Genomic DNA, 27696 nt, shown 5'->3' on the forward strand with positions numbered 1-27696 from the left:
CTGTCATGTGCCAAGGTTCCTGTCCTGTTTAATTTGCTGAAGTGGTACATTTATAAGTTGTTACAAAACTTAAAAATCCCCATTATTAGACTCTGCTTTACTAATGGTGTAGCTGATGACTATTTTCTTTAAATGCGTTTTTTTAAAAAAACAAATTTTGAATATAGACTGTTGTTGATGTTGTTCCAAGTTTAGATTAGGAAAAATCAAGACATATTCTGTAAATACCTCTCTGTTAACAGAGCTTAATAAGTTTTTATTTCAGTCCACTTTATCCCTAAGGCCTTCTGGTGCAACATCATCGCTTTGAAACCTATTGGCTATCAGTGAATTGGAAATCTAAGGCTCAGGTCCATGAAAATATTTTCTTGCCTATCTAGGTTTTGGTGACTTCAAAACCACTTTGCACCTGTCCCCATCTCTGTAGTGTCTGCATTTTTTTCTCATGTGTTGTGCATTTAAAGCTCAGCTTGGAGTCCTCTGGACAGGATGCTTAAACTGTGTGTCTTCAGTGTGGCTTCATCCCATTGGGGCTTGCCTAAGTCCAGAGCCCGAAACCCTGGTTCTTCCTTTCAGCAACCAAAGGTTTGATGATGAGAACGTTGTACAGATCCTACTCTTGTGTTCTCTTAACGCTTTAGGTAGATGACTGTTGCAGCTTTGTGTCCATGAGACTGAAAATCTGTTCAGAAGTATGCAAAAGACTGATTTTCATCTTTTCCAGCTTGAGCAATTGCTGGTGACAGTGGTAACAAGAAGAGAATTAGTTCTTATATTTAAAAATAACAAAAATAAGAATGTCTCAACTTTTTTTCTATGTAACTATTTCAGTTTCTCTTTGAAACAGTTTCCTAGAAAGCTCAGTAATATGTAGACAGATAATTTTTAGGGACCTGGGACTGAGCATGCCTGGGGGTACATGCAGTATGAGTCTAATGTAATTTTGAATGTTTCAGTGAACACATTTGAAATATAAAAAGCACAAGAACTGTGCTGAATGCAGAGTGAGATAACCCCTGTAGCATAAAAGGTTTAAATGTTACTGTGAAGAATGAAAAGCTGATTTAAGGAGAAGAGACTATTTTTGTATACAGCATGTGTGTTAGAAAAAATGAAGTTGCATGCTGTCAATTCCAATGCTTTTTTAATATCAGGAATATAATATTCTACTTATATTTAGTTGAACTCTGCCTCTGTATGAAGACTTGAACATTTGTTTTTCTGGGCAGTTCTGTTGGATTCAGAACAGTGCTGGTGCTTCATATCACTGGGGGGCTACAAAGCTGGGGGCTTCAATAGTGTTTCTGCTATGGCAACATAGAGGAGCCCATAAAAGCCCTCTAACAGTTATGTTTATGAAGAATATCAATACCTCCTAGACATGAAGAAATCAAGTTCTGGAGGGTGATGTATGCTCTGAGGAACACACAGCTTTCTAGAGTCTTGTTTTGGCTTTCATGTCATCAGAATGGCATTTGCTAGTAGTAAATGCATTTAATGAAACTAATTTTAGAACAATAGGTCAGCACTTAAATTTTTTTTCTCCTTGCTAGTCTCACAACTAGGTCAGGTCTTAGATGTTATAATAAACAGGACTTTGAAGCTTCATTTCTTCCCCCTCTGCCAGGTACTGTCACACCAGTGAGAGAACATGGTTGTTACTGGTTGTGTCGCCTGTACTCTTTATAAGTCAGACTTCATTTTTTTTAACACTTGAATCATATTTCCAGCACTAGGGTGTTTTTTTTCCTTTCTTACGCAATATGCCTTTTGTTCCTGATCTTTTGTTTCTTTTGTTAGTGAAAGAAATACTGTTGTGTAAATCAGCTGTGTTGTCATGGGGAAATTTCACAGCATGAATGTGATGAAAAATGGCCAAATCTCAATTTTTTTCTTACTGAGATATCACAGGGCAATGAGCAGAGAAATAATTTCTTTACCACCCTACAGGGCAGTCTGTGGATGGACAAGGAGTAACGGGCACTCTTGGTTCAGCTGCGCCCCTGTTACTGGATTTGAAAGCTGCACAAAGGAAAAGGGAGCTGTAATCTGTTGTCATATAGAGTATCCCTTGGCATTCATCAGCAGTCCAAGTCAGGCTTTTTTCTTAGTGCAACAGATTTGTGAAGCACTATATCTCCCGCAGAAAGCAGCACATGGTGAGCACGCCTCTGCCATCTGTCCCTTGTCGCTTCTGTCCGTCTAGTTAAGACGGGAGCTGTCGTTGCTGGGGAGGACGGAGCGGGACGGGTGGCAGCTGCTGTGCCAGCACTGTGTACTAATGCCCTAAGGAGATTGGATCAAGTGCTGCCTGCCCACGAGTTGTGAAAGGGGAATAGTGCAAGAGGTAGAGGGGTTCAGCACAGAAGAAATGTGTGAATTCCTCTTGTAAACACCAAAGCTTTCACCACGTGAATATTCAGGTTCTGCAGCTGCCTCTGTGCACTGCACTGTGTGCACCTCATTGATCCTTTGGATAGAGGTTTTTATGGGATTGATGATAATCGGCCTATTTAGGTTCTTTCCCCTGCAGTGAAATTGATGTAAGCACATGGCAGAAGCTCAGTCCTGAACATCATTAAGGGAAAATAAACCCTTCATCTGGCTTGGTGGTGGTGAGGCATGGCTGTTATTTCAACTGATGAAATATCATAGCAAAATTTAAAAGGTCAAATAGATACAGTTTCTCATATGGGGAAAATGATTAATACTCCCAACAGTATATGTATGTAAAATGTACAGGACTAATAAAAACTACACAAGGAGGGAAAGGTGATAAATAGTTTGTATATACTTTAATTTCTTCATTGAAGAGATGGGCAGAATGAAAGCTTTATGGCAGTTTTTAGTAAGGAGATGGGAATATATGACTTCACAGTGACTGTGGCAGAAGGCTTTCTTTTTCCATGGTATTTAAGCCATGTGAGTCTGCATGACAGTAAGGAATGGATTCCTGTAGTAGCATACTAAAGCTGTCACCTACTTTGCTGTCTACACATGATTTGGCGAGCAAAACCTAAATAGCATGAAACACCTAATATAGAGCAAACTTCATGTTTATTCCTGATCAACTCAGTAGTTTATTTTTATGTGGATGATGGTATCAGCCAGATCACTTGGGTACTATTGACCCGGTAATGGTATCAGTGTTATACTTGGTCTACATTGTCCATCACAGTACATTAGATAGCATAAATATTTAGACAGGTGAGTTCTGGTCTCAGTTGGTCTCTGGTTGCCACCAAAACACAAGCAGTTAAAATAATATTTCATAAATAAGAGAGCAGAAATAGATAGTTATTTGTGAAGAGTAACAGAGCTGTAATGATACTGGATGATGTGTCTCCAAAGGAGTTAAACCTGAGCCAGGTGAACAAACTAACGGCAATTTTGTATCAATCCTTTAAAATTAGTCAGTCTGCTTGTGTTTTTAGTGGGAAAATCTTCTGTCAGAGGAGGTTGGATCACCACAAATAGTTTCTGGTTCAGGAGTGACCCCTGAAGAGGTGGATTTGTAAGCATCAGTGCAGTATGTGTGGTGCATCCTCTGCAGTGGGTATTCAGGTGGCTCTTCACTTAAAAGTGGCACCTCCCAAGCAATTTACCTGCAAAGCAAGTGTCTGCTTTGCTCTCCACTATAGGTTCAGTAGGGTCCTGTATCTGCTGTGGAAAGTAAAATGCTGTGTGTGTGTGGGGAGAAGTGTAGGATTTGTTGGATTTGGTGCTCGTGTCCAAGTGTAGTCCATACTTGATAGTCTGTGTGTGGACACCGGCTTTGGTGTCTACAGGGAAGTGGGACAGGGCAGAGCCTGCTACTGGGCTGCCTGCCAGGGGCCCTGGAGAGAAGCTGCTGTGTCCTCAATGGGAAGGTGTGCAGCCCCAAGGCGTTTCTTAAAGATCCATGTTTTGTGGATGTTCCCCATTGACCACTGCGCATCTTGACTACTGTTGGAAATATTGGAGAGCAGGGGCTTTCTGCCCTCCCACCCCTCAAAGCAGTGTTTGGGGCAGGGGTGCCTTATTCCTAGATTGGAGCAGAAGAACTAGGCAGGGAGGAATAGAGGTTGGGCTGTGGTGTCTGGCTGTCCCAGCTGCTGCTTACCTAGTGTTCAGTATCGGTGCTCAACGTCTAGCCTGCTGTAAAGCAAATTCTGATATGTGTTTAACGTGACATGACTTCTTACTCCTGAATAAGACATTGCCTGTTTTTTTGAAGAATTAAGGCAATTAGCCATTTCTTGCTGTTTCCACTTGTGTGTCTTTGTATGCAGATTATTGGAGTGTTTTGCACACTTGGAGCTATTATTTGACATCCTAATTTCCAGCTGTTAATGCTGAGTGTGCCTTTGATTGCTCTGTGACCCATTTGTGTGTATGTTTTCTTGCATCCAGGTAATTGCCAGGATATTGGCTGTTGTGTCTCTTTAGGTGTAGTGTGTCACATCATGGTGATCTGACAGATGTTCTTTAAGCATGTGAGCATCTCCAAGCAGTTTGTTGAAGCAGAATCATTATAATGGCATTTTTGTCAAAACCTAGACCTGTTTATCATGCTTATTTCTAGTATATAGCTGGATTTCTGGCAGAGCTTCTCCCATTTGAAGAGAATTATTATAGTTTTGCTTTGCCAGACCCACTATGGACGCTATACTGGATTTGCACAAACTGCAGTTATATACAGCAATGGCTTTTCCAGTCTCAGTACTCTAGGCTTTCAGTGAAGTGGACTTTGCTGACTGCAGCTCTTGTTGAGCCACTAACATAACTGGGAAGTGTCCTCTGAACATTCAAGGTTGTTTTCAGATAACCTTGACATTGCCAGAATTTCGAAAGCTCTGTTGAGTTAATAACGATATAATTCTACAGACTTTTTTTACCCTATATGAATAGAGCAGTGGCGTGATTTTTGCGATATTGCTACCCACTGTGAAGTGACTGTTCCATTAATTGTGTAATGGTGTAAAGTCCTGCAGCTTCACATGTTTTATTTAGAGGAAATCTTAAACCTGTTAACTAATGCATAGCACGCTAAGCTGAATGCATTTGTATGCTAGCCAGATACTCGGCACTTCTAGCTTCTGTCTGCTTATTTAAATGTGTTTTCCAGAGAAACAGTTCATTGCTCCCCTGTTTTACTTTATTCTGTTCGTCCTCTGCTAGCAGCTATATGAAGAACTGGCTGTATAGCAGGAACACTACATCTCTAGATAGACTGAGGCTTGATGACCTCAAGATTTTTTTTAAAACCCTTTTTTGGCACCTTTATCTCTGCGTATAAATAGCTCACAAGTCTGTTCCTCAGCATTGGCTAGACCTAAAGTAGTGTTAAATGCTTTTGCGAGGTGAAAAGTAGGCTTTCTCAGTTACTTGTCGATGGAGCATATCCAAGCTGTGTGCTATATTTACACACTTTCATTCCCTAAGTTTTACTCTGTAAGATGCATGCAATATCTGCACATTTTGTATAGTGTATTTAAAACTCACTCCTAACAAAAAGTTTGTGCTGGACTTAAAGACAAGTAAGCCTTTCCATAATTCAGTTTGTATCTGGCTACTCTCAGTAGCTCTATCTTAAATTTATTCATACAGTTTTTTAGGTAATATTTTGATCAGCAGCAATTCTTTGGAAGAGTCATTTAAAATAGTCAGATGGTGCCACTTGTTTCACTGGTGTTTGCTGTGAGTAGCTGAATAAGGGCTCATGCCCTTGAGTTTCAACAGATTGATTTTTTGGAATTGGCTTAGCAAGTGTACGTTTTTATCAGCACGCTGCTTGTAACGCAGGAGACAAGGGCTTCCCAACTGTAAAAAGTACACTGGCGCAATATCCTAATGTAACTGCCAGGCAAGAGCAGGTGGATATTTGGAGTTCAACAGGGACAAACTAATGGATTTATCTGCCTTTGCAAAAGGTCACAAGGGATTCTCAGTGACCTCAAGGAGATGTTTTTCCTTTCAGGCAGCATCTCAGGTTTCAAGGAGCTCTGTTAACTTCCATGGTTAATTGGTGCTGTTGAGCCATAGAGATTTGCTACCTATTAAAGCATCATTGCTCCTGGGAACGTGGAAGGCTTTGAGGTCTTCTCTCCAAATTGTAGTTGATTTAAACTCTTGTACTGTCTGTGTGATGTGATATGGTTGTCTCAAAGTACTCTTCTGTGAAAAAATCATCTGTCAGTCTCCCCTCTCTATTACAATTTATAGTTGAATGTGCTCTCTTTAAAATTTCCGCTCTTCACTAAGAAAAGTGAATAAAGTATTAATAGATCCTGAAATACTGGGCTGGGAGGTAGCGGACAAAGTGGTGTGGGAGGTTCTGCCTCTAAATAAGCTTTTAGTTGAGTCCTCAGCTTCTACTTTAAGCTCTGATGTTCTCCTACTTAAACCATCTAACTGTCAGCAAAGCACGCTGCTGTCTTATTTCTTTCTATTCTTTCACATAAAAACAAGACTGTCATATTGTTGTCGAAGCCTGCAAGAAACAATATTGTGAACCTTTTCAAACCTCTTAATGTGTTTTGTTTTTTTCTGGTATGTTGAAGTGATGCTGAATGCAGCAGCTGTTAACCTTTTGAAAGGTTGGTAGTTAAAGAAAAATCGTGTGAGTTTTGTTGGAGTTCTTCAAAAGCATTGATGGAGAGCAAGGACACAAAACAGGAATTACTGGCAAAATAAAGTTAGCTAGGATTTGTGGCTTTGTGGGCTGGGGATCTGGGGACTTAACACAAACTCTAAATATACCCACCCCCTGCCACCTTTGTTGGTTTACTTCTTTATGTAGGTGGTTGAAATGCATTTGGTAGAGGGAATAATTTGAGGAAGACTGAAATACCATGTCCTCAGCAGGAATACAGAAGAGTGTACCTTGTACTCTAGTTTCTTCTTTGTTAGCCCAAGGTCAGATTAAAAGGTGCTGATAATTTTCATCCACATTCTCAATGACTGAATAGTCAGGTAATTAAACATATATACTGAAAATTAAGGGATCGAGCTTTGTGTGATGGAAGGACTATCTCTTTTAGAAACATAAATGTTTGCTTTGCTTGATTGCTGCTCCCTCTTGTGGGTTTCAGGGCAGTTTAAACAAGCTTGAAGTTCATTCTCCGTGTTTGGATAGAATTATTCATCAGCAGCACTCCTTTGCTCTACTGAGTGGGACATTGACCATGAGACTTGCCTCACTGTATACCTTTACAAATTAGAACATTCTTTTGTATCAAGAGGACTAAATCTGTGAAAGCATTTAATTAACTTTTAAAACATAATTTACTTTTTCCCCCAAGAATTTATACTGCTGTGCTATTAGTATATACTATAACTTACTTTTATAAAAAAAAGCAGAGAGAAGTCTGTATCATAGCGGTACCAGACTTGGCAGGTACCTGCTATGCTGATACTATTAAGATCTCTTTCTTATCTCCCTTCCTGTAGTCAGCGCTTCTGAGTTGCACTTCATGGGCTATTGCTCTTCTCTGCAGAGAGCTGCTATATTATGCAAGTTGCTCCTGAAAACTAAATTAAAAAAAAAAAGAGCTCTGTTTTCTTCCCGTGAGCTCTCCTATATACCAAAAAATACAAATGTTGTAGCTGTGTAGTTTGTGTAGTTTCTCAGTTGCTCTGCTGGCATAAAATCTCTGTATGTAATGTGTGGTGTCTGAAGATTTCAAAATACTACTTACGTTGGTTTTCTTCCAGAGGGACATATAATCTCTATTCTCTGGACAAGAAACTAAAGCACAGTGGAATTCTGGATTGCTCCTAATTGATGGCAAAGACCTGTGCAACTTCATTGACTAGTTCTTGGCATGAAGCTCTTCAAAATTTTCCTGCTGAAACTTAAAAGAGACAAATTGTTCTGACCTATTGCAAAATGGAAAGGTCTCACATTAGCGTGACACTGAAATAACAGCAGTTCACATGATCTAATTCCAATCTTACACAGTTTCAAAATAATGATACAATTTGTCATAGCATTGAGAGCTGCTCAGTTTCACTCTCTGAACTGATGTTGAACTGTTTGTGTATGGGGACTGGAGTATGGCTGTTAAATCTAAATCTTGGTGCTTGTCTCTGATGCTTTTGTTAGTTATACTTAATTTTCACTGTATCTTATTTCCCTTCCCTCTTGTGCTCTTTTATTCTCTATTCCTCACCAATTTATCCTATGTAATGTTTTCTGTATATCCCACTGTGTGCTTTATTTAGTCTGCAGTATTTTCAGCACCTTTTTCCTTTATCTCTCATCTTGACTTCACAGAACTGTTTGTGCAATTTCTGAATACCATATAACTTGCATGGCCAAGAACTGGACTCTTCATTAGTTTCTGACCCAGCAGCTTCAGCTATTTGGTGTCTGATAACATTTGAAATCTGCTCCTGCCTGTGTACCTCTCCAAAAGCATTGGGGGAGTTTTCAGTGGATTACCTAAAACTTCTGATCTTTGTTTTACTTGGTCTTAAAAGAAGAAATCAGCCAGAAAATTGTCTGGATGCAAAGACTGCAGCTCTGTGGAGACACTGTGGTGTTGGTGTACATATACTTCCTTGTGAATGTATTTGTTCCATCTGTGATGCAAGTAAAGGTGGGTTTTGGTTTGTGGTATGGTTTTGTTGTTTGGTTTTGGGGTATTTGTTTTTTGGGGTTTTGCTTGTTTGTTTTCTAATTTTTTATTTTAAGGTGATTTAACCAGAAAGTGGATGCCCTTGATTTGAGAAACAGAATGTAATCTTGTATGTATGGCCTCTCTTAAAGCTTTATATAAGTTCTTGCCACAGATTGGGTAATCATTAAAAATTAGGTAATCATTAAAACAGTACCTGTAACTTTTTTTTTTTTTTAAATTCTCTTGACTGGTAGTTTGAGCATTTTTTTTAAGCAGTTGCTGAGGTTTGTATCCACGTTTTAATGTGCTGTAGGTGTAGAGCTGCGATCAAGATTTGCCAGTTTTTCTTCAGATGAAACTTGCAGTTCAGTGGAAAGCAGGATCTGGTACCCACAGGATACATTGCCTGTAGCAGTCCCTGAATTTCAGTTCCTATTTAAAATATTTTTACCAGTCAGGAACAAAAACTCTGTTTCTATCTGTGTTCAAAAAGATGTTGGCTCTCACCCAGCCCTGGAGCCCTCCCCAAGCTATGTTTATGTTCTAAAGAAGCCGGATTAAATATTGCTGTTTATTGCAGGCTCCAAAATTGGTTATTGTGCTTACTTTCTCTGTGAGCATGGTCAAGACAAATGTGTTTGCTGCTCGGTAATACGTACCAGTGGCTGAAATAATTTTGCATGTGTGCTTCTTTACTGAGAGTCTTCCTGCTGACCTCCCTGTTTGGTTTAAGCAAAAGTTATCCAGGTCTGTATGTTACAAAGTCATTTGCACTACCTGAATAACGGCGGTGCCTGTATTATAGCAAGCATGCTGGGCTTTTTTTTTCTCTCCAAAGAAAGAAATTCAGAATGCCAAACAACCACATTTTTGTAATAAAGACAGATTTAAAGCCTTTTGAGGCTTGCATAGGGTAAAACTATCCCACAGTAAGTCTACAAGCTCATACCTCCCTTGGGTACCCCTATTTGCATACTGCCCCACATTGCTTTATGCTTTCTAAAGTCTGCAGTGAACTCTGCAACTTTAGTTACAAAGGCTGTTCTACAATGAAACAAATACAGTATTTAAAAAGTGCTCTGGAATACAATCATTCTAGTTCTGTGTTTTGAGTTTCAGTTTTATCTCAATTTTAAAGGAGGAAAACTCACTGCAGAAGACTGCTGATCTAATAGAGGGAGAACTAAAAGGGTCACTGTAAAAAAGAAATTTCCCTCTTTTTATAAAGTGGGGTAAAGCAAGTGAAAAAAACACTGAATGCGGCTTCATGTGAATAAGTATTTCAGGAGACAAGACTGAGAATGTTTGTATGCTTTTCCTGTGAAATTCTAGTTTATATTCACTAATACTGTCAGTTAGCAGCTTTTGTTTAATTTTTTCCTTCTAGGTCTCATTGTAGCCTCAACAATTCTGTTTCATTTACTTGAATGAGTGATCCAGTTGTTTCCAAGGTCAATGTCAACTCCCTCAAAGCTATTTTACAAGAGTAATAGTCTCGATCTGAAGTATACAAGTGCAGTTTTATATAGGGTATATAAAACATGCGGTTTTGTTCCTTGAGATAGAGTGGTATCAAAATTCTTCTCTGGTGGGAGCAGCCAGTTATTGACGAGAGCTGTTTTGAGATGAAATGCCAATGGAAGAAGTGATGTAAATGTGGGTAGTTGATACTGCACTGGTCCTCTGCTTGTTACACTACCTAAACCCTATTATTGATAAATAGCAGTGGAAGTGGTATGCCCTTTATATACAAACTCTTTCCATTTAGGATGGATCCCTTTCCATTTGTAAGCAGTGATCTTCCTGTTGTCCAGGCTGTGGAGCTACAGTGCTTATGAAAATCTCTGTTTTTACTGGATTCTACAAAACTAATAAATTGTCATGGTAATTTTTCTTCTGAATCTTGCCTCTGAAGCTGCTTTGAGCTCTCCAGCGTTTTCTCATGGAGAGGGGTTTGTTTGAATTGAAGGACATGCTTCAAGCATTTTTCCTTTCCCTCCTACCACAAGTCCGGTGCATCTTGAAAGTGGTATCCAGTTTGCAGCTCAGCCAGGGCTGTGGTGTGCAAGGGGAACCCAATGTTGCTACTGAGACCACACCAACCACAAGCTACCGAAGAACTTGTCAACAAGCTCTTTATTACTAGTATGCAGGTGAAGGTATGTGACAGGTAGGAGAAGGAAAGGGACCATATCACTTTCCTGAGCAACTAGTAAATTTTAGAACAATATCACTTTTAAACCCCAAGAGGGGTGGGGAAGAATACCAAGGGAATAAATGCCTCTAAAACACTGCTAGAATCTATGAAAATGATTACAAGATACCTCACTTTTAAGAGGTGTTTTAAGGTCAATTTCTTGTGGCAGGATTTACTTCAATAATCCATGCATGCTCATGGTAGAGTTCAGTTATTGTTTAGACTATATTTTTAGCAGTGGCCTCTTGTGACTGCATGGCAATGTAATTTATGAAGCAGGACACAACTCCCTAATTGTCTCTCACATTGTAGAGCCGTACATGCTGTTCATTGCAGCGTTCTGCAGAATAAACATTCTCCTTTATGGAATAAAAAGGTCCATGTCAACACAACTTTCCAGCTTCTGGTCACATGCTTAAATTATATCTCTGGGTTTCCTGGCAAACACAACAGCAAATGTTTCTCTGAAGTGGACAATGTTCATGTGTAAATTCCTCATTAGTCGTGGGTCTCTTACCCTCCTCCTCTTTCTAGTCTTTAGCTCAAAATGTTAAGCAAGATGACCAAGAATGCTGACCCTATAAACAGAGATAATGCGCAACAGCACCATCAGCATGTCAGAGGGGAGCGTCTGCCTGTTCATACTCCCTGCTCCTGGCACTTGGAAATTGATGAAAAGGGGAAAAACAAAGCTCAGGCACTCTGAGAAACTTTAAAAACAAAACAAGAAAATCAGTCTTGGAATGCTCTCACAAGAAAAATTTTCCGTGAAGAAACATATCATTTAATCTCCCACCAAGCTTCAGTCTTGTAGGATTGCATGGTGTGAATGAGTCCAGTTCAGAAAAATAGGTTTAGGTTGCAGTTAGGGTGGTCATGGGGAAACACCGTAACATTTCTTTTGGTCAGTTTCCTCTGTAGATGTCCTTATTATCACTTTCATATGGAAAAATTGGGCATTTCCCAAAGTGATTTTTTTTTCAAAGAAGTTTGATAATGAGATTCTTCAGTGTTTGCAAAAGACCTTAAGGTAAAGAGGTGATTGTTATACATTTCAGATATTTATTCTCTGTAGTGATTATAGTAAAATATTTGCGCTGGACATGATTATGTTTAGCTGTTAGCCTGGATTTTTGAACTTGGGTTTTACTGTGACTTGGATGTTGGTTGCCTTCTTTGTATGTGAGTTGGAAAGCTTGATGAGGTAACTGTGGCATTTCCCGAGTTTCCAAATGCTGCTTGTGTTTCCCCACCTAATGATGGGTAGGACTGAGGTGCAGAACTTCTGCCCTTCTGTGTGATATTCTTTGAAATTACTGCTGGTTTTCCAATTCAGTAAATTTGCGGTTGTGGTGGAAATGGTTAATGCAGCTGCTAAATCTTTAAAGCTGATTGGGTTTGAGATTGAGCCTGGGAGATGGCAAAGTCTAATATTGTGGGTACACAAGCAAAGAAAGACACTTCTACAGGTAAAATTCTCTTACTGGATCACATATGTGTGTTTGGTTTTTGTTTGGTTGGGTCCTCTTTTTACACAGATGTCTATATACTCAGGTTCTGTGAGGTGCTCCTAACCAAATGTCATTCTTTTTTGGTCTGATCTTTTAAAATTCTGTGTGTGGTTTTTGGTTTGTGTGGTGCTGTTTGGTTTTTTATCTTTATTATTAAGCAAAGGAACAGAGTTTAAGAGTAGGTCATGGATTTATTGGCTTATGAGAAATATTCTCAAATATGTCTCTTCTAAAATGGAAAGATCACGTAACTTTTCGTACACTCATATTTCAAATTTTGGCTTTTTGATAGTAGCAAGGCATTAATATATAAATCTCCAAATGTTCAAGACAGCATTGCTTTTGAATTTGGAAGCTGAATGGATTCCCTGAGCTGAATGATAAATATACCATGTATAGGCTACCCAAGAGCCTTCCAGCTTCTCCAGCAGCACGATTCAGTTTGTCTGACTTGAGCGTGGTGAGAAGCCCTTGTGCCTGGTTCAGCCGTTTCCTTCCTCCTCCTTGCTGCGTCGCCTTCGAGCCTCAATAGAAAAGAATCTGTTGATACTGGCAGTACATTTTGGTGATGAAAACCGGACATTGTTTTCCTAAGAAGCACTCAGTTGTGTACACTTGAGTCCATTGCCTTGGTTACAGTTTACAAGGAGGTTTTGTTAACTTTGCCAGCAGAGCTGCAAGGGTGCCAGGATGCCCGCAGCAGACAGGGATGATCAAGTGAGATGCATGTGGAGTTTCTTCTGTCTTTGTGAACTTCAGATGGGTGTATCTCCATACATTTTTATAGACTTTCTTGAACACTAGAAGAACAAGGTTATGAACTTAAAGGAAAAAAAAAATAGGCTTGAGTAACTAAATTTTTCTTCTAATATGACATACTTTCCAGCCTTTTTCTCCACAGAATTAGACTTGCTTTGTCTGTTCCCACTGTTTGGAAGACCAGTAGTAAATGTGACATGGAGGAACATTATTGAAATTCTAAGAGATACTACTTAAAGAGAATAAAAGAATTGCTTTTTATTAGATATAAATGAAATAAGCCGAGTTACATATGTAGGTGCCAGATAGTGTTGGGTGGTGGCTGCTGGTACTGCTTAAGAATTAATACTAAGATGGGCCAAGCTGGAGCCAGTGTGCTCTATGTTGCAGGTTTTTTCAGTGTTTAAACCTCTCTGTAAAGGTTTTGACTGCCTTATTCCTACTTGAAACCCCATTTCCATGCCTCTTCATTTATCTCTGACACAACACGTCCTGAAGACAAAAATAATCAATTGGGTGTGACCTGTGTTGTAGGCCAGGCTTCCTTGGAATTTGTTTGAATCATCAGTGATTCTAACATACCTTGAAGATGACTGTATGATCTTTCCCTCTGCCTTTTGACACAACTCCTCGGTAGTTACAGGTAAAGGGTTGCAGTGCTGTGAAACTGAGTTTTAGGACTTAGGCCTGTACATGTGGAGGAACGCATTGTGTTGTGTGCAAGCACACATTTTTTGTGTGTAAATGTTTGCAAAGGTGAAGTATGCTCCTCATGGAGAACTAAGGAGTCTGTCATCAGAAACTGAGCTGCTGTCCTTAGCATCATAATTTTTTTTGGCTTATAAGTACTTAAGATGAACTTGCAGTTAACCTACCAGGTTTATGAAAGCATCATCTTAACACTTTTTTTTCCCCCCGCTTTTCAATCTCTTCTGTTACCTGTTTTTCTTATGCTTAGTTTAGCATTGTACTACGTGTAATACATATTTCCATTGCGAACATTCTTCCTGCTTGGATGTGTCCCTGAATTCAGGTCACACTTGCAATGTCCATTTCAGATAAGGAATGCAGAGACACAAGAACCATGCACTGAGGGCACAACATTTAGCAGAGCTTCAGATCCTTTGGTTATCTTTCTGAGTATTGGGGGAGGTGTGACTACATAGATGCTGCATTATTGAGGGGGTAAAAAAGAAAATATAGACTAAACTCCACTGTCAAACAGTGTTCTCTAGGTGCTGTGAGTACCCACCTGCTCCCCCAAGTTACACAGCAGCAATTTGAAGGGCAAGGAGTCAGAGGTAACTGCTATCAGCTTAACAATGCTAAATAGCATTGGCGAGCAATCAAGTAAAATGCATCATTGGCTTCCTAGATTGTGGCTGAGCTCCTGTAGTTACAGAATTGTATGCACTTGCTTTTTATTTAGCAATGTCTGAAGGATCCGGTGGAGTGTTGAGAGCCAGGAGGAAGAAGAGATGAGGAAGAGAGTGTTGATGTGGGTGTACAGAGAATTCCTGTTCTTGGGAAATATGTTGGGACCTGTTTGGAAATCCAAGCAGAAGAGGGCTCACTGCATCTAAAATCAATTCAGGCACGCTGAAGTGTGTGTTTTGAATGCTGTCAGCCTTGTTATTACAAAAAAATGGAAGATCGCTACTATTAAAAAGACCTCCCAGTCCTTCAGTTCCTACCCAGTAGGTCCATAGCACACTTGTGTGTTAGAATTTATCCTGAGGTATGAAGTGCTTCCTTAAGTAAACCAGATAAAAACAAACATCTTTGCTTCTACATTGATTTAGAAAGTAATTAGAAAAAGGTGTGGGGGAGTCCTCACTATGCCTTGTACAGAAGGTACTTGCATCTCTAGTGTCTCTTCCAAGTGACAGTACAAAAACAGTAGAGATTTGCCAGGGAATGTAAGGGGAGGTTAATTCTCATTAACAAAAAAAAACCCAAACAAACAAACAACCAAAACAACCCAGAACAAATTGTCTATTTTAAGCTAAGATGAAAATATGCATGCTTCTTCATGCTGAGTTGTTATGATGCTTCAGATTTACATGGTTAACATCAGTCTCTTTTCCTTTCCTTCTATTAAAACCTCTACATATTGGGTAAGACATATATTTCCTAAAGAATTAACCCCAGTGCCTGCCCCTGGCTGCTTTGGGGTGAGCTGGCATAGTCCAGAAGTGCCTTATGCACAGCAGATTATGATATACGGATTTCTGCAATGCTTGATACTGTTTACTGCACCGAAATTAAATGCTGAGCAGTCTATGGGAGTTAGAGCATAACTTCTATTGGACTCAGGGCCGTTCACAAAAGACAAACTTGCTCAGCATTTAACTTTGGTGCAGTAAACAGTATCAAGCATTGCAGAAATCCAAAAATCATATTCAGCTGTGAAGAAGGCACTTCTGGGCCATGGCTCAAGTTGCATCTGCAGGCAGAAAGCACCACTGCAGGGCACACCGGGGTCTTCCTTCAGTTACTGTAGGTTTCTGTTGCTTTTTGCTCGTGCTGAGGGAGGATAAGGAAATTGTAGCAGACTGGGAACTTCATCAGCTTTAAATAACGGGCTTAGGGCTGTATGTTATACCACCTGAATAGGAAAGCATTTCCCGGTCACATCGTGTTGGTCTAGTTTCTGATTTCAGTATAAGCCATACTGGGGAATGAAATGAGAATCTGTTAAACATAGATTTAAATCACAGATGTTTTCTCTGTACTGAATGTTGACTGCCTATGAAGCGTGCTGAGCAGGTTATATTGACTGGCTTCTCTTTCCCTTCTGATGTCATGTATTTTGCTCTGCAGACATACCTGTCATACCCTCCATCTGGAACATGTTTACCCAGAAGAAACTGAACACAAGGCTATAGTGTATTGTTCAACCTCCAATTGTCATCTTTCACAGTAGCTTAAACCTGACTTTGTCTAAATAAAAACCAATCCCTTTGAGGCATATGATTTTGTTCTTGCTTCACAGGAACATATGTTATTTCTGTATCAGTTAGTTTCTTTATTTTGTACATGCATTGAAGCGGATTTAAGACAGCTCAGTTTATTTTTTCTGAAGCAAAGTTGGGTCCTTTACCTTGTAATTAAGGAAGATATGAATCAAGAGGAAAAAATAACTTATGGGCTCAACAGGTGGTTTTGGAGTTTAATGAAAGATGGAGATGGAAGATCTTATTGCAGTCTTTCAGTACTTAAAGGGGACTTACAGGAATGATGGAGAGAGACACTTTACTGGGACCTGTACTGGTAGGACAAGGGATAACGGTTTTAAACTGAAAGAGGGAAGACTGAGATTAGATGTTAGGAAGAAATGTTTTAGAATGAGGATGGTGAGATACTCAAGCAGGCTGCCCAGAGATGGTGTGGGTGCCTCATCACTGAAGTGTTCAAGGGCAGGTTGGACGGGGCTTTGAGTCACCTGGTCTAGTGGAAAGTGTCACTGCCCATGGCAGGGGGATTGGACTGGGTGATCTTTTAAGGTCTCTTCCAACCCAAACCAGTCTGTGATTCTGTGACTTACCTAAAACCACAGTCTATTTTACAAATGCAGAGCTTCCACACACTTAACTGGGGTTTCTCTCAAGGCCATGGTGAAAGTTAGACATCCCTAATACCTTTTATCTAAAGGAAACATGTCTGGCCTTTCCAGGCACAGTGGGACATGGCTGGGGTCCAGGGACTGCCAATGAATCCAGTTGAAGTATTGCCCCCAAATATAAAGTAGTGTTCCAAATCAGCTAAAATAGCAGCAGCAGCATGGCAGTGTGTGCTCTGCCAGTGGGAAAAAACCAGATTCTCTGTACTGGGCTGGCAGCTCATGGAAAAACTGAGCTCAGCTGCTGGGTGGAGGCTTTGCAGGGCTCCCCAACCTGTGCCGGCCGGCCAGGAAGGAGAGAGAGTGCAGGGCTTCGTTGCTAAGGAGCAACCTGTTTTGCTTGTCTCGGCAACCGGAGAAAATCTGGTGCCAGGAAGAGATGACTCTCTGTGTTTTCTGTTGTTGCTGCTGCAGAATTGCAATGGATAAAATAAGCTACTTAAGCTTTGGTGATTCTCCCTGCGCCAGTGGTTTTCTCCCTGCCCTCCTGTCTCTGCAAGGGGACAGGTGTGTGCACTGTGGGTGGAATTGGTGGGAGCCAAGATTTCTGCTCTGACTGTGCCTTGAATTGTTCTCGGGGTATTGTCCCATCTAGTGTAATTTAAAAACACTCGTGTCCTCTGATGCTTTGGATATTTTCCTTAGTGTGTTCTAGTCTCATCCAGCTCATCATGAGACCTTTTGAAATGTAGAATTCCCCCCTCCCTTTTTTTTAATGTCCAGCCACTATTCCTGATCGCTCTTCTGCAGTACTCTCAGACGCCGATTAGTTTTTTTTTTACTAGCCTTTTATTTTGCTCCAATTTTCCCCGTTGCTTAGAGTGCAATGCTATTACTTAAAGAATAGAACCAACACCAGCATATGCAGCGCTGATCACCCGTTTTAAGCTCAGGTCCGTACTGATACAATCGCAGGCAATTAGCAACAGTTGGGCGGTTTATTCGTGCCCTGCAGCCGGCCCGAGGAGCGCTGAGCCGGCCGGGAGCTCCGGCAGCGCTCCGCCCCCGGGGCCGGGCCGGGCGGGTTCCGCAGCGCGGGCCGGCGGGGGCACACGGCCGCTAGCGGCGGGAAGCGCAGGCTGGAGCTATGGAGGCGGCAGCCGATTGCCTCAGCCCGGCCGCCCGGCAGCAGGTAAGGCGCTTGCACCCACCCAACCCGCTTCGGGGGCGGGGATTGGGGCGCCGGCCCGGGCTCCGCGTCGTGCCCGCGGGGAAGGGGCAGCACACGCGGTTGCGCGGAGGAGCTGCGTGTGTGCCCTTGGGCGGCTGTCAAACCGCGGAGCTGGGCTGTGCTTCCCGCGGGACCCCTCTGGCGGTGCCCGGCCTGTCCGAGCAGCAGCGGGGTGCGCTGAGTGCCCGGGGACTGTGCGGGGCTCCGGGGGTTGCACGGCTTGGACTTCAGTCTGCTTTGGGGTACGGGATGTGATTCACAACAGCTCTGCACAGGTGCTAGTGAGGGAGGTACTTAATACTGCTGCCGACCGACAGCAGGGTAAGGTAGCTAATTCTTCACAATGCATGGAGTTTCCTAAGGCTTTCTTTAAAAAATCAGTACTAGAGTGTAAGCTACTTACTGCTCTGTTCGCTATAGAAGCATATAGGCCAACTGAACCTGTTAAATAGATTCTAAATAAAGTTTCAAACCAGCCCCCATGTGACCATAAAAATGTAATGGATGGATTAGTCATTCGTTGACATAAACTGTCACTCTCTGCTTCACCACTGTCACTGTATGAATGCGAGAGGAGCTGTTAGACAAGCCCATAATGGGCCTGTCTGTCTAACCATCGACACTGGTACGTGGGTAATGGAAGGGAATCCTTATGTTTATGTATAGGCTAAGGTTCGTGAACATGCTGCCTTTTAATACTAATTTGCATTTAAGAGAAAGGTGAGGAGTCACGCAGGATGTGGACTGACCGAGCCCTAGGTGATTCATAGGCTCATTGTCATATGAGTAAGTGGTGCAAAGTGTGCTTATATACATAACTCAGATGCAAAACCAGTCAGGTAAATATGCTGGTTTGACCTCTAAGCATAGATGTCATTTATAAACGCTCTTGTTTCGATGCTAAGGAGCATGTGATAACTCACAGTGTGCTCCTGGAACTTGCTGGTTTAGGTCACTTGTTGCTCAAGTGGAGATGGAAAAAACATTGCCATGGGTTAGCAGTTGTTTTTACCTGATAGCTATATTCAGCAGCTGTGTTACAGGAATACTGCAAATCAGGTGCCGCTTGTCTAAATAGACTTTAAGTTCTGTAGAAGTACAACAAACCTTTATCAGATTTCTTATGTCTGACAAAGTATGACTGACGCAAATAAAGTGAACAGTTGCATAACATCCAAGGAAGAGCCTTTGAATATTTGAATGGGATGGCATCAGTCACAAAAAATGGCTTGCTGGCTGTATCTTAAGCATGTTGGCAAGAAGTTTAAATCGGTCTGAGAATAGTTATTGCAGAAATACATAATAGTAGTTGCACACAGTGAGCAGGTGTAATTTAGTTGGGCAGACTTGTGTTTTAAACTTTCTCTGACAGTGGGATCAGAGAGTTTTCTATGGCTTGGTGTTGGCAAACCAACACTTCAGTCATCCACAAAAAATATGACACTAACTTTGATTACTAGCCTTAGCAGCAGATGATTTTGAGTACATTGGAATTAAGGGGTGCTTTGTATAGATTGAAAACTCTGACGTCTGTAGCTATGTGGCAAGTCAACATAGTCATTTTTCACTGCTCAAAAAAGCAGCATAATTTCCTGTCTTTGTTGGCTCTTTCTTGGGGTTTCCAGTTGAACAATGAACTCTTGGACATTTTATGAGGGAAAAAGCTCTGAGAATGATCACCTTCAGGATGTGTGTTGTTAGCTTCTACCTAACGAAGTCACCTAAATAATTCACTCATCAAAATGATAATGTGCAGCTTCCCCGACGCTGCACTTGAAGCCAGGAAGTCATCGCTTCCGTAACCATTGTGCATTATATGCTGGCCCCGGGTGCAACCAGACCTCGCCTCCTCTTGATGAGTGGTGTTTAAAAAGGGGGTGTGTAGGGGTAACTCTACAGCGCTTGCAGATCTCATACTCCCACTTCTCCCCACTGCCTCATGCTGCACAGAGCATAATGAGATGCTTCTCACCCTTCCCACCTGAGATCAAATATCTCTTCTGGCTTTTTTTTTTCAGATGCTGTTGTACCTCAGTAGTGAACCAGGTTACAGACTGCTTAGTTTTTCCTGGTTCAGAGCTGAACATACCGAACACCTTAAGGCAGGGTAAAGGTCTGCGGTTGCATAGGACTGGATTTTTATTTTAAAACTAAGGTGACCCTTAAGCAGGGGTGTCGAGTGCTGAGCAAAGGGGCTGACAAAGCAATGAGCACTTTGCAGTGCAACAGTATACTTGTTTCAGGGCTTAGTGGCTATAAATCATTCTGGGCAACTGCAATAAAATGACAAAAATGCAGGATGTATTTGAGCAAGTTACATAAATTAAGGCGATTATTTTTCAGCTGGTGTGGATTTCCGTGTTCGTCTCAGCAGTGTGGTTGCCATCTCTTCTTGTTTTGCCCACGAGGCTTTACAGAAGCCCCTTACGTTAGGAAAGCCCCTTAGGAGTTGTTGGTTTTGGTGGGTTTTTTTTTGTATGACATGCACAGTATGGCTGAATCTGCTAGTTGTTCTTATCAGATGAGCAATATTTCCTAAAAGGGAAGTTACAAAAGCTTTGTAATGAGTGCAGTTAGGCTTCATATTTTTATTCTTCTGTTTTTGCCAGTGATCTGTCACTTTTGATTGAGGCCTGTATTGCTCACTGAGTCACTAGTGAATTTTAGATGATTTTAAGATTGTTCCTTCAATCTTAATGTGGGATGTTCTTTTTTTTTTTTCCATCTTGAATCTGTTGAATAGTTATTTATGCTGGCAACCTTGAGTCTTTTGTTTTAGCTTTTGTAGTCTGAATTTCAGAAGTCTGTATGAATTTGGTGATTTCATGATGTTCAACTGTGTCTCTTGCAGGCTACAGCGCCTGTTTCTGCCACTGCCCTTAGAGGTGTCTTGGGTCTGGGCTTTGACATGTGCTTGGGCTGGATGAAGTCCAAAGTCATCCAGGCAAAGCCCGTTTTGGTTTAGTCAGCACACAGAGAGAAATATAAGGTTAAAGTTGCTGTTTGCAGGTTGTGCAAGAAATCAAGGTATTTATAGCACATAACCATTACTGTGAAAACAGAATCCGAGCCTTTCAGAGAGTATGCTTTGAAAAATTCAAGATGAGTTTAGTCAGGTCCTTGCTTTTCAGGAGGAGGTCCGTTATAAATCTGACGCTCTTATGTATTAGTGTAAAAGTCTGCAGGTGACAGTGGAGGTCGTGATACGAATGTCCGTGCTGTGTGCCTTGCTGTTGGGGTAGCTACTCCTGTCACTAGCCAAGCTGTGCTTTTGCACAGGAAAATCTGCATGTAATTGTTCTTATTTGCCTCCTATACTTGCTGCAGAATTTGCTGGACCTTAGGGTTGTTACCAGACTTTTGGTTTGACTGATAAAATTGTACACAATAAATGTTAGGTGTGGACTTCTCCCTGCCTTGATTGATTTACTTCCTCTGAGCTCATAAGCGATGCCAGGTTTGTCACCAATGCCGTCTACAGAATATCAAAACAATTTCATTTTAAGTAGTTCTATTAACTAAAGCATGGCAAAACTGGGATTTTAAAGGGCAGAGGTTGACTGTTTAATGACCAACCTGATTATTGCATTTGGAGAACACCTTCCAAAAGCTTGTGTGTAGCCTCAGGGGAGTGAGGTTTGGAAACACTGAGACAGGCTACTGGACTTGTGCAGCTGGGGGGCTGGTTTTGTTCCTGCTTAGATGAGGACTTTCCTGAGGACCTGTGAGGATCCTGGGAGCTCTAGCTTACCCTTCCACAGACTCTAGTGGTTCTATTTTCTTATAGCGCCAAAGGGAGATGGATGATGATTAAGAGCACATCCAGTCTTTCTCAACCAACCTTACCCAAGGAAGCAAAGAAAATTTTATTTCATGGAAGTGTTTGATTTGTGCTTAATCGTTATCTTAGTGCTATTCATATCGCTGATACCATCAGAGACCATTGCTTATTGTATTGATCACACCATTGCACTGAGAATTTTTTATCCTTATGTATTTCTTGTCACCCACAGTCTTATTTTACTGTGGATTCAAAAACTCCTTAGAGAAAGATGGCCTGTTTCTTACAAACTGCCTTTGTCCAGCACAGATGAGCTGGCATTTTTGTCAGAAACCACAATGATAACTGTGTAATCATCTAAATAGCACCCGGGCACCATTGAGAACATGTTTAAAAATGTAACAGCCAGTTTACTTTCAGTATTTGCAGAATACCAAACCTTAAGGTAGGAACTAACAGCAGCCTTCCAGCATACAAGCTGAGGTTACTAAGAAGGCAAGAGTCAGGCTCTTTATGAGGATGCATAGCAGGACGGTGAAACAGACGGTGGTTTTAAATGGGAAGAGAGCAGGTTCTGATATGATTGAGGTGGGGGGAAAAGAATATTCACTGTGAGGATGGTCAGGCATCAAGGCAGGAGTGTGGAAAGGCTGTGAATCTGCCAACCTTGGAGGTTTTCAAGAGCCAACTGGATAAAGCCCTGAGCAACAGGATCGTGATCAGAATTCAATGCTGAACCTGCTTTGAGAAAGAGGGTGGACTGGAGACCTCCTGAGGTCCCTTCCAGCCTGAAGGACTCTGTAATTCTTTGTTTTGATGTGATAAAAATGAGTTACTTTAAAATACTGGGTGGAAGAACAATTTGTTGACTTCTTATAAAGGTACCAATATATATATACCTTAAAAAAAGCTAAAAAGCTATTTAAAAAGATTCAGAATATACGGTTTCTCTTATTTATATTGTAAGATACTTAATGCTGAAGAGCCATCTGGCCATGGAAAGAAAAAGTTAATAAATAAAAGATGCTTGTGTCAGATATAAGCTATTGTTAGTCAAAGATACTACGTGAAAATGCGTTTTTACTCTTGCATCTCTTAAAGGTTTGCAAATTGGCCTTGCATGTGTGGGTACAGGAACACAAAGCTGAAATAAAATAAATTAGAGACACCCCATGGATTGGCACTTAAAACTGAAATGTATCGTATGTGTAACCTGACATTTACTAGTGTGCTGCACAAAAGAAAAATTGATTTAACTTACTGCAGTTGGTATCTAGGGAACAGGTGGGCCTTGTCCTCAGGGAAGCCCTAGAATAGCTTGCTAAACTCCTTTTTTTCTTCCATTTTTCAAGTTGTTGAATTTCTCTGTATATCGTGCTCACTTCTGGACAATAGATAATTCTGCAACGTAGCTATCAAGCATGGAAAGCCTTTCGCCATAGTCATACAAGAAAAACAGAAGGGGAGATACTTAATGTGTGCTAAACACAATATCTGAAATTTTCATACAGCGTAGAGTTTTGTTAAAAGCTCAACAATAATTTTAACATCAAAATAATATTGTTTCTGTCGTTTTCTGGCAAGTGGAATGTAAGAAGTAGACAATCCTGTACTGTTTGGTGTGTTTTGCCTATGGAGACTTTAAGGTCCCTTGTTTTCCATATGGGAAAAATATAGCAAATGGTTTGCACTGATGTTGTTCTTCACCTAGATCAGGTGCAATTTTTGAATATATGTACAGCATTAAGTTTGTTTACTTTAATTTTTGCGCTGTTTCTTCAGGCTGCTTACAGCTTGAGTGTTGAGATGAGGGAATGCACCTCTAAACCATAAGGAGTCAAAGGTGTTGTTTGGAGCTGTATCTCCTGTTCTTTCTCCGCAAAAAATCATTGATGAGCTGGAATCCTTGGAACAAGATTCCCCTTCCCTGGCATTTGTGTGTGTTGTGTTTGAACGGCTACTGGCAAAAAATGATTGTTACCTGGTATCATATGAATGGCCTGGCAGCCCTTTGTGATGAATAGCCCAGAGTCGTCCTTATCTCTGACACCATCCTGTATTTACAGCAGTGAATGTGGAGCAGTCTTACAGTAGTGCCGCTTGAGGTACGGATATTTATTTTCAGGTGTGTTTTGCAGTTTTTCTCCATGGCAGAGCCAGTTACCTTGAAAGTCAAACAATGAACTAAAGAGAGAGCAGCACTGTGCAAATTCCACCCTTTTTGCTTTCTGCCATGGGCATTTTTACCCATTGAGAAGGTTTTTCTGTTGTTATAAGTAATTTTTCAGGCAGAAGTTGTCTGCGTTGCAAGAATTAATACTCAGTTTGTTTAAATGGATCGTATTTGCACAGCAGGGAGCTGCCAGAGTTGTCAAAAGGAATCTGCCTGCCTACCAGTTAGAGTCTAAGGGCAATGCAGTAAACCCAGATAATGTTGATAACTGAACAACGGCAGTATTTAGGAACTGGCGTTTTGTAGAAGGTGCGTGACGTGAACTTAGATTTTGGCCTAGTGGCTCTATATTTTGGGTTTTATTATTGTTTTATATTTATATTTATATTTAAGGTCCACAGCACTGCAAGGCTCCTAGTCCTCCCATACACCAACTCATGCTTGGTCTTCATTAGCGCTTTTCTGTTTGCTGAAACTTTCAGTCAATCTACTCCTTTTTTGGCATTTTTCTATGTTTTGTTTTGTGTTTTTGAAGGTTTAGGCCTTTTCCCACAAATTTTAGTGGCAAATATACTTACAAAAGAGAAATTACACTTTTTTTTCCTAGTTTTCCTTCTGTTTAGAAATGCTAGTGAAAGTGCTGGCATTCTGATTTTCTGTATGCTTGCCCTTGATATTAGTGCACTTTTTCCCATTGAGTTGGATGCTGTACTTACAGTAAGAGGTTTCAGAAGCAGAGGAGTTGGGTGGAATGCTGGGTGACTGGCTGAGCGATGCCTTTTGCTCCCTGCTGAGCTGTTCTCAGTTACGCTGGGTGAACTGCTCACAGTTGCACTGTACCAAGCCTGAGCTAATTTGACATTTTTCTCCATAAGACTAACTGGTTTTGCTTGGGAATAAAGGCAGAATATTTAAAATGTTACTGTATAGCTTGTTTCAGCACTTCTAACTGGGCTGAAGTTAGGAAGCACTGTAGATCTCCCAAGAGGCCCGTTCTTGGCACATTTCCACTCTGGAGAGGTTTCGACTTGAATATGGAGGTTTGGAGATGTTAATTGAGTTGGTGCATTTTCTCAGGTTCCCTACTCCTTCATCTTGATCATTTCAGCCTTAGTTGTGCATAGTCATGCTGAACAGCAATATTTACCTGACTGCTGTGCCCATGTACCTGTGTGCAATGTCAACAGTCAGGAAAAACGGCACATAATGTGTTTGCTGCTGGTCACATTAATTCATCAATAAAAACAATCTGGTGCAGGAAAAAAAATTAGAGCAAAACCTGCCCTTCTTAAATAAATCTCACTGCTTCATCTCCGTCCACACAAACAGTAATTAAAGAAACGCTTTTAAACTTAACTTTTAAACACTTTTAAACACAACTGCTAACCGAGGGTAGTGCCTACACGAGGGTGTATTACCTGCCTGTGAAGCATAACAAGTTATGGAAGGCAGGGCTATTACTTGCAATAGGGAATTAACTCCTACAGGTGTTTACAGTCTTGCCGAGTCAAGTCTCTTTATTTCATGCCCTGCTTGACGAGTGTGTTTCACCTTGAATTGTCCAGCTTTTATTTCATTGCTGTGCTCCTGTTCGCAGGCTGAAGCAAGACTCGCGGCCAAGCGAGCGGCGCGGGCAGAGGCACGGGAGATCCGAATGAAAGAACTGGAGAGGCAGCAGAAAGAGGTACGGTCATGGCGTGGGGGTGTTTTGATCATCATCTTTCCCGAATAAATATGTATATAAATCTGAGGTCCTGGAACAAAGGATTAATCTGTATTTGGCTGAAACATTAATAGTGTGCATGGAGCTAATGCTGCTTAGTTAGTTGACTGTAGGAGGTAGCCTGAAAAAAAAAATTCAGATTGTGGCAACAATTTTATCTTGGTGAAACCAATATAATTATTCACAGAAAACACTGATGGTTACTTAGTAATCATTGTTTAACGTTAAACTTTGAAGTATGCAGCTTGCTTGTGTGTGCGTTGGGGAGTTGGATCCTTATCACTTCATTAGAAATCTAATGAATATGGAATTGGCCCTTGTATACCTCTTGCAAGTTGTTATGCTTCCTTGCTGTGAGGCTGGCATTGTGATCACCCGTTTGTAAAAAAAATCGTGGTCTGCTGTTGTCAGAACTAATGACAGAAACTGGACTTGGCAAAACACTACCTTCTTCAAAGTGTTTGGATTAAATGCCTGGTGTAGTCTCTCCTGAATTCTGGATGAGATAGTTGTTTTATACCATTAGAAAAGTTACTGTGCCCCTGTACGTCAGTGTGTGGGAGATCAGGGGCTCCCAGTGTAGGAATGATCATAAAGACCAAAAAGGCTCATTCTGCTCCTGTTGTGTTTGCTAAGTAGGAGCTGTACTAAATGTCATTCTCCACTGCAAAAACCTGAAAACAGCATTTGTTTTGAAGGTCTAGAAGCAGTGCTGTTAGAATGGGGCTGTAAACATGGATTGGCACAGGTGGGCCATACCAGTGATGAGAACCAGAAGGGCTTAAAACTTATATTTGTTGATGTGCACTTAATGAAGCGGCAGAGTGGATGTAATAGGACCAACAGCAATCATAGTTTATTTTTTTCAAATAGATTTTGAGGGAAAGGGAAGAAGTAAGGAGTTTGGGGGTGAAGTGTGGGAATACGTAGTAAAAATAAATGTACATTTGTGCTTTAGGATGCAGAGAAGGATCCAGTTTCACTTTTAAGCAGTGAATTGGGGTGTGATAGCAGACCAGTGTTGGGTGCAGGCTGCAGTAATCAGCCTGCAGAAGAAACACTTTGGCAGTTTGCCCATGCTCAGCTTTGTGCTGGAGCTTCTTGTCTAGTTGAGGCACGTTTGGATGTGTCTTAGCACCCTGTAGCCACAGCAGGGTTAGATGTATCTGCAAACACACCAGGAGCAAGAGCTGTGGGGAGTGTTGCTGCAAGCACAGTGCTTGTGGAAGAGAGAAACCCTTTACTGCTACAATTGCTGCTTTTTGATGGATGTTTCTTGCAACCTGGACTACAGTCGGAAGGCCTGGAGTGCAGATAAGTGTTGGTGCTGTCAAGCTTCCTGCTGTGCCTATGGCCTGAGTAATGGGACTTGCCGAGCAGCCTTTGGAAGATCCATGGTAAACAACCACTGGGTGTTTTGTTTGGGCAGCAAACTAAATATGGGTGTCGTGGCTGCTGACAGCGGTGTTACCATCTAATTTGCAGATAACTTTAATGGAGCTGATGACCCCCTTGAAGATTAAAAGCTCATGCTGCTGAGGGTGTCCTAGTAAATTGAAAATTTGGTATGAAAACTAAAGCTCGTGTGTGTACTCATGCAGTTAATAACTGAAGAGCTATTGACTTGAAAATCTGTGAAAACTTCTTTGTATGAATAGAAATTGAATGGTATAGGATATCACTCTGAAATACTAAATTCAGTGAAAACTGAGCCAGATATCCACTACAATCACTGGCATAAATAACGTAAAGTGACTAGACATTTATTTAATGTTTTGCAAGTTTGGGTGTTCTGTAATTTTTCTCAAACAGCATAGACTCAGCTCCCAGATGCAAGGTAGAGCTACTAAGGATGGCTGCAGGAGCTTTTCAGTGCTACATATGTCTTGCAAATATAATAAAACATAAATATAGAAAATCCCAACCAGTGGTCAACACAAAAGATTTGGTACCTACCCCTTCCTTGGAGAAGAACATACTGTGATACTGGTGTCTGTACAGCTTGTTGTGCACCATCTTCATTTTCCTTTGCAAACTTTTCAGAGAAATAAACAGTGTATTCCCAATACTAACATCTTGAATAACCAGAACTTAAAGCACTTGCTTTGCTACTTCTGAAGGCTTTTTAGAGCCAGTTACAAGAGTTAAAAAGCAAT

At 41.1% G+C, this 27696-nt stretch overlaps 1 protein-coding gene across 1 annotated transcript in view; it reads left to right on the forward strand.

The window, feature by feature from the left end:
* Positions 1–27696, forward strand: part of LRRFIP1 (LRR binding FLII interacting protein 1) — a gene marked incomplete at both ends in the record, with an annotated part of 108137 nt that overhangs the window by 20941 nt on the left and 59500 nt on the right. Inside the window, one exon of the mRNA XM_080346297.1 lies at positions 25415–25501. Within this exon, the coding sequence (XP_080202423.1) occupies positions 25415–25501 (87 nt within the window). The remainder of the gene's footprint in view (positions 1–25414; positions 25502–27696) is intronic.

Source organism: Nesoenas mayeri (assembly GCF_963082525.1).
Source record: "Nesoenas mayeri genome assembly, chromosome: 6".
Lineage (NCBI taxonomy): Eukaryota > Metazoa > Chordata > Aves > Columbiformes > Columbidae > Nesoenas > Nesoenas mayeri.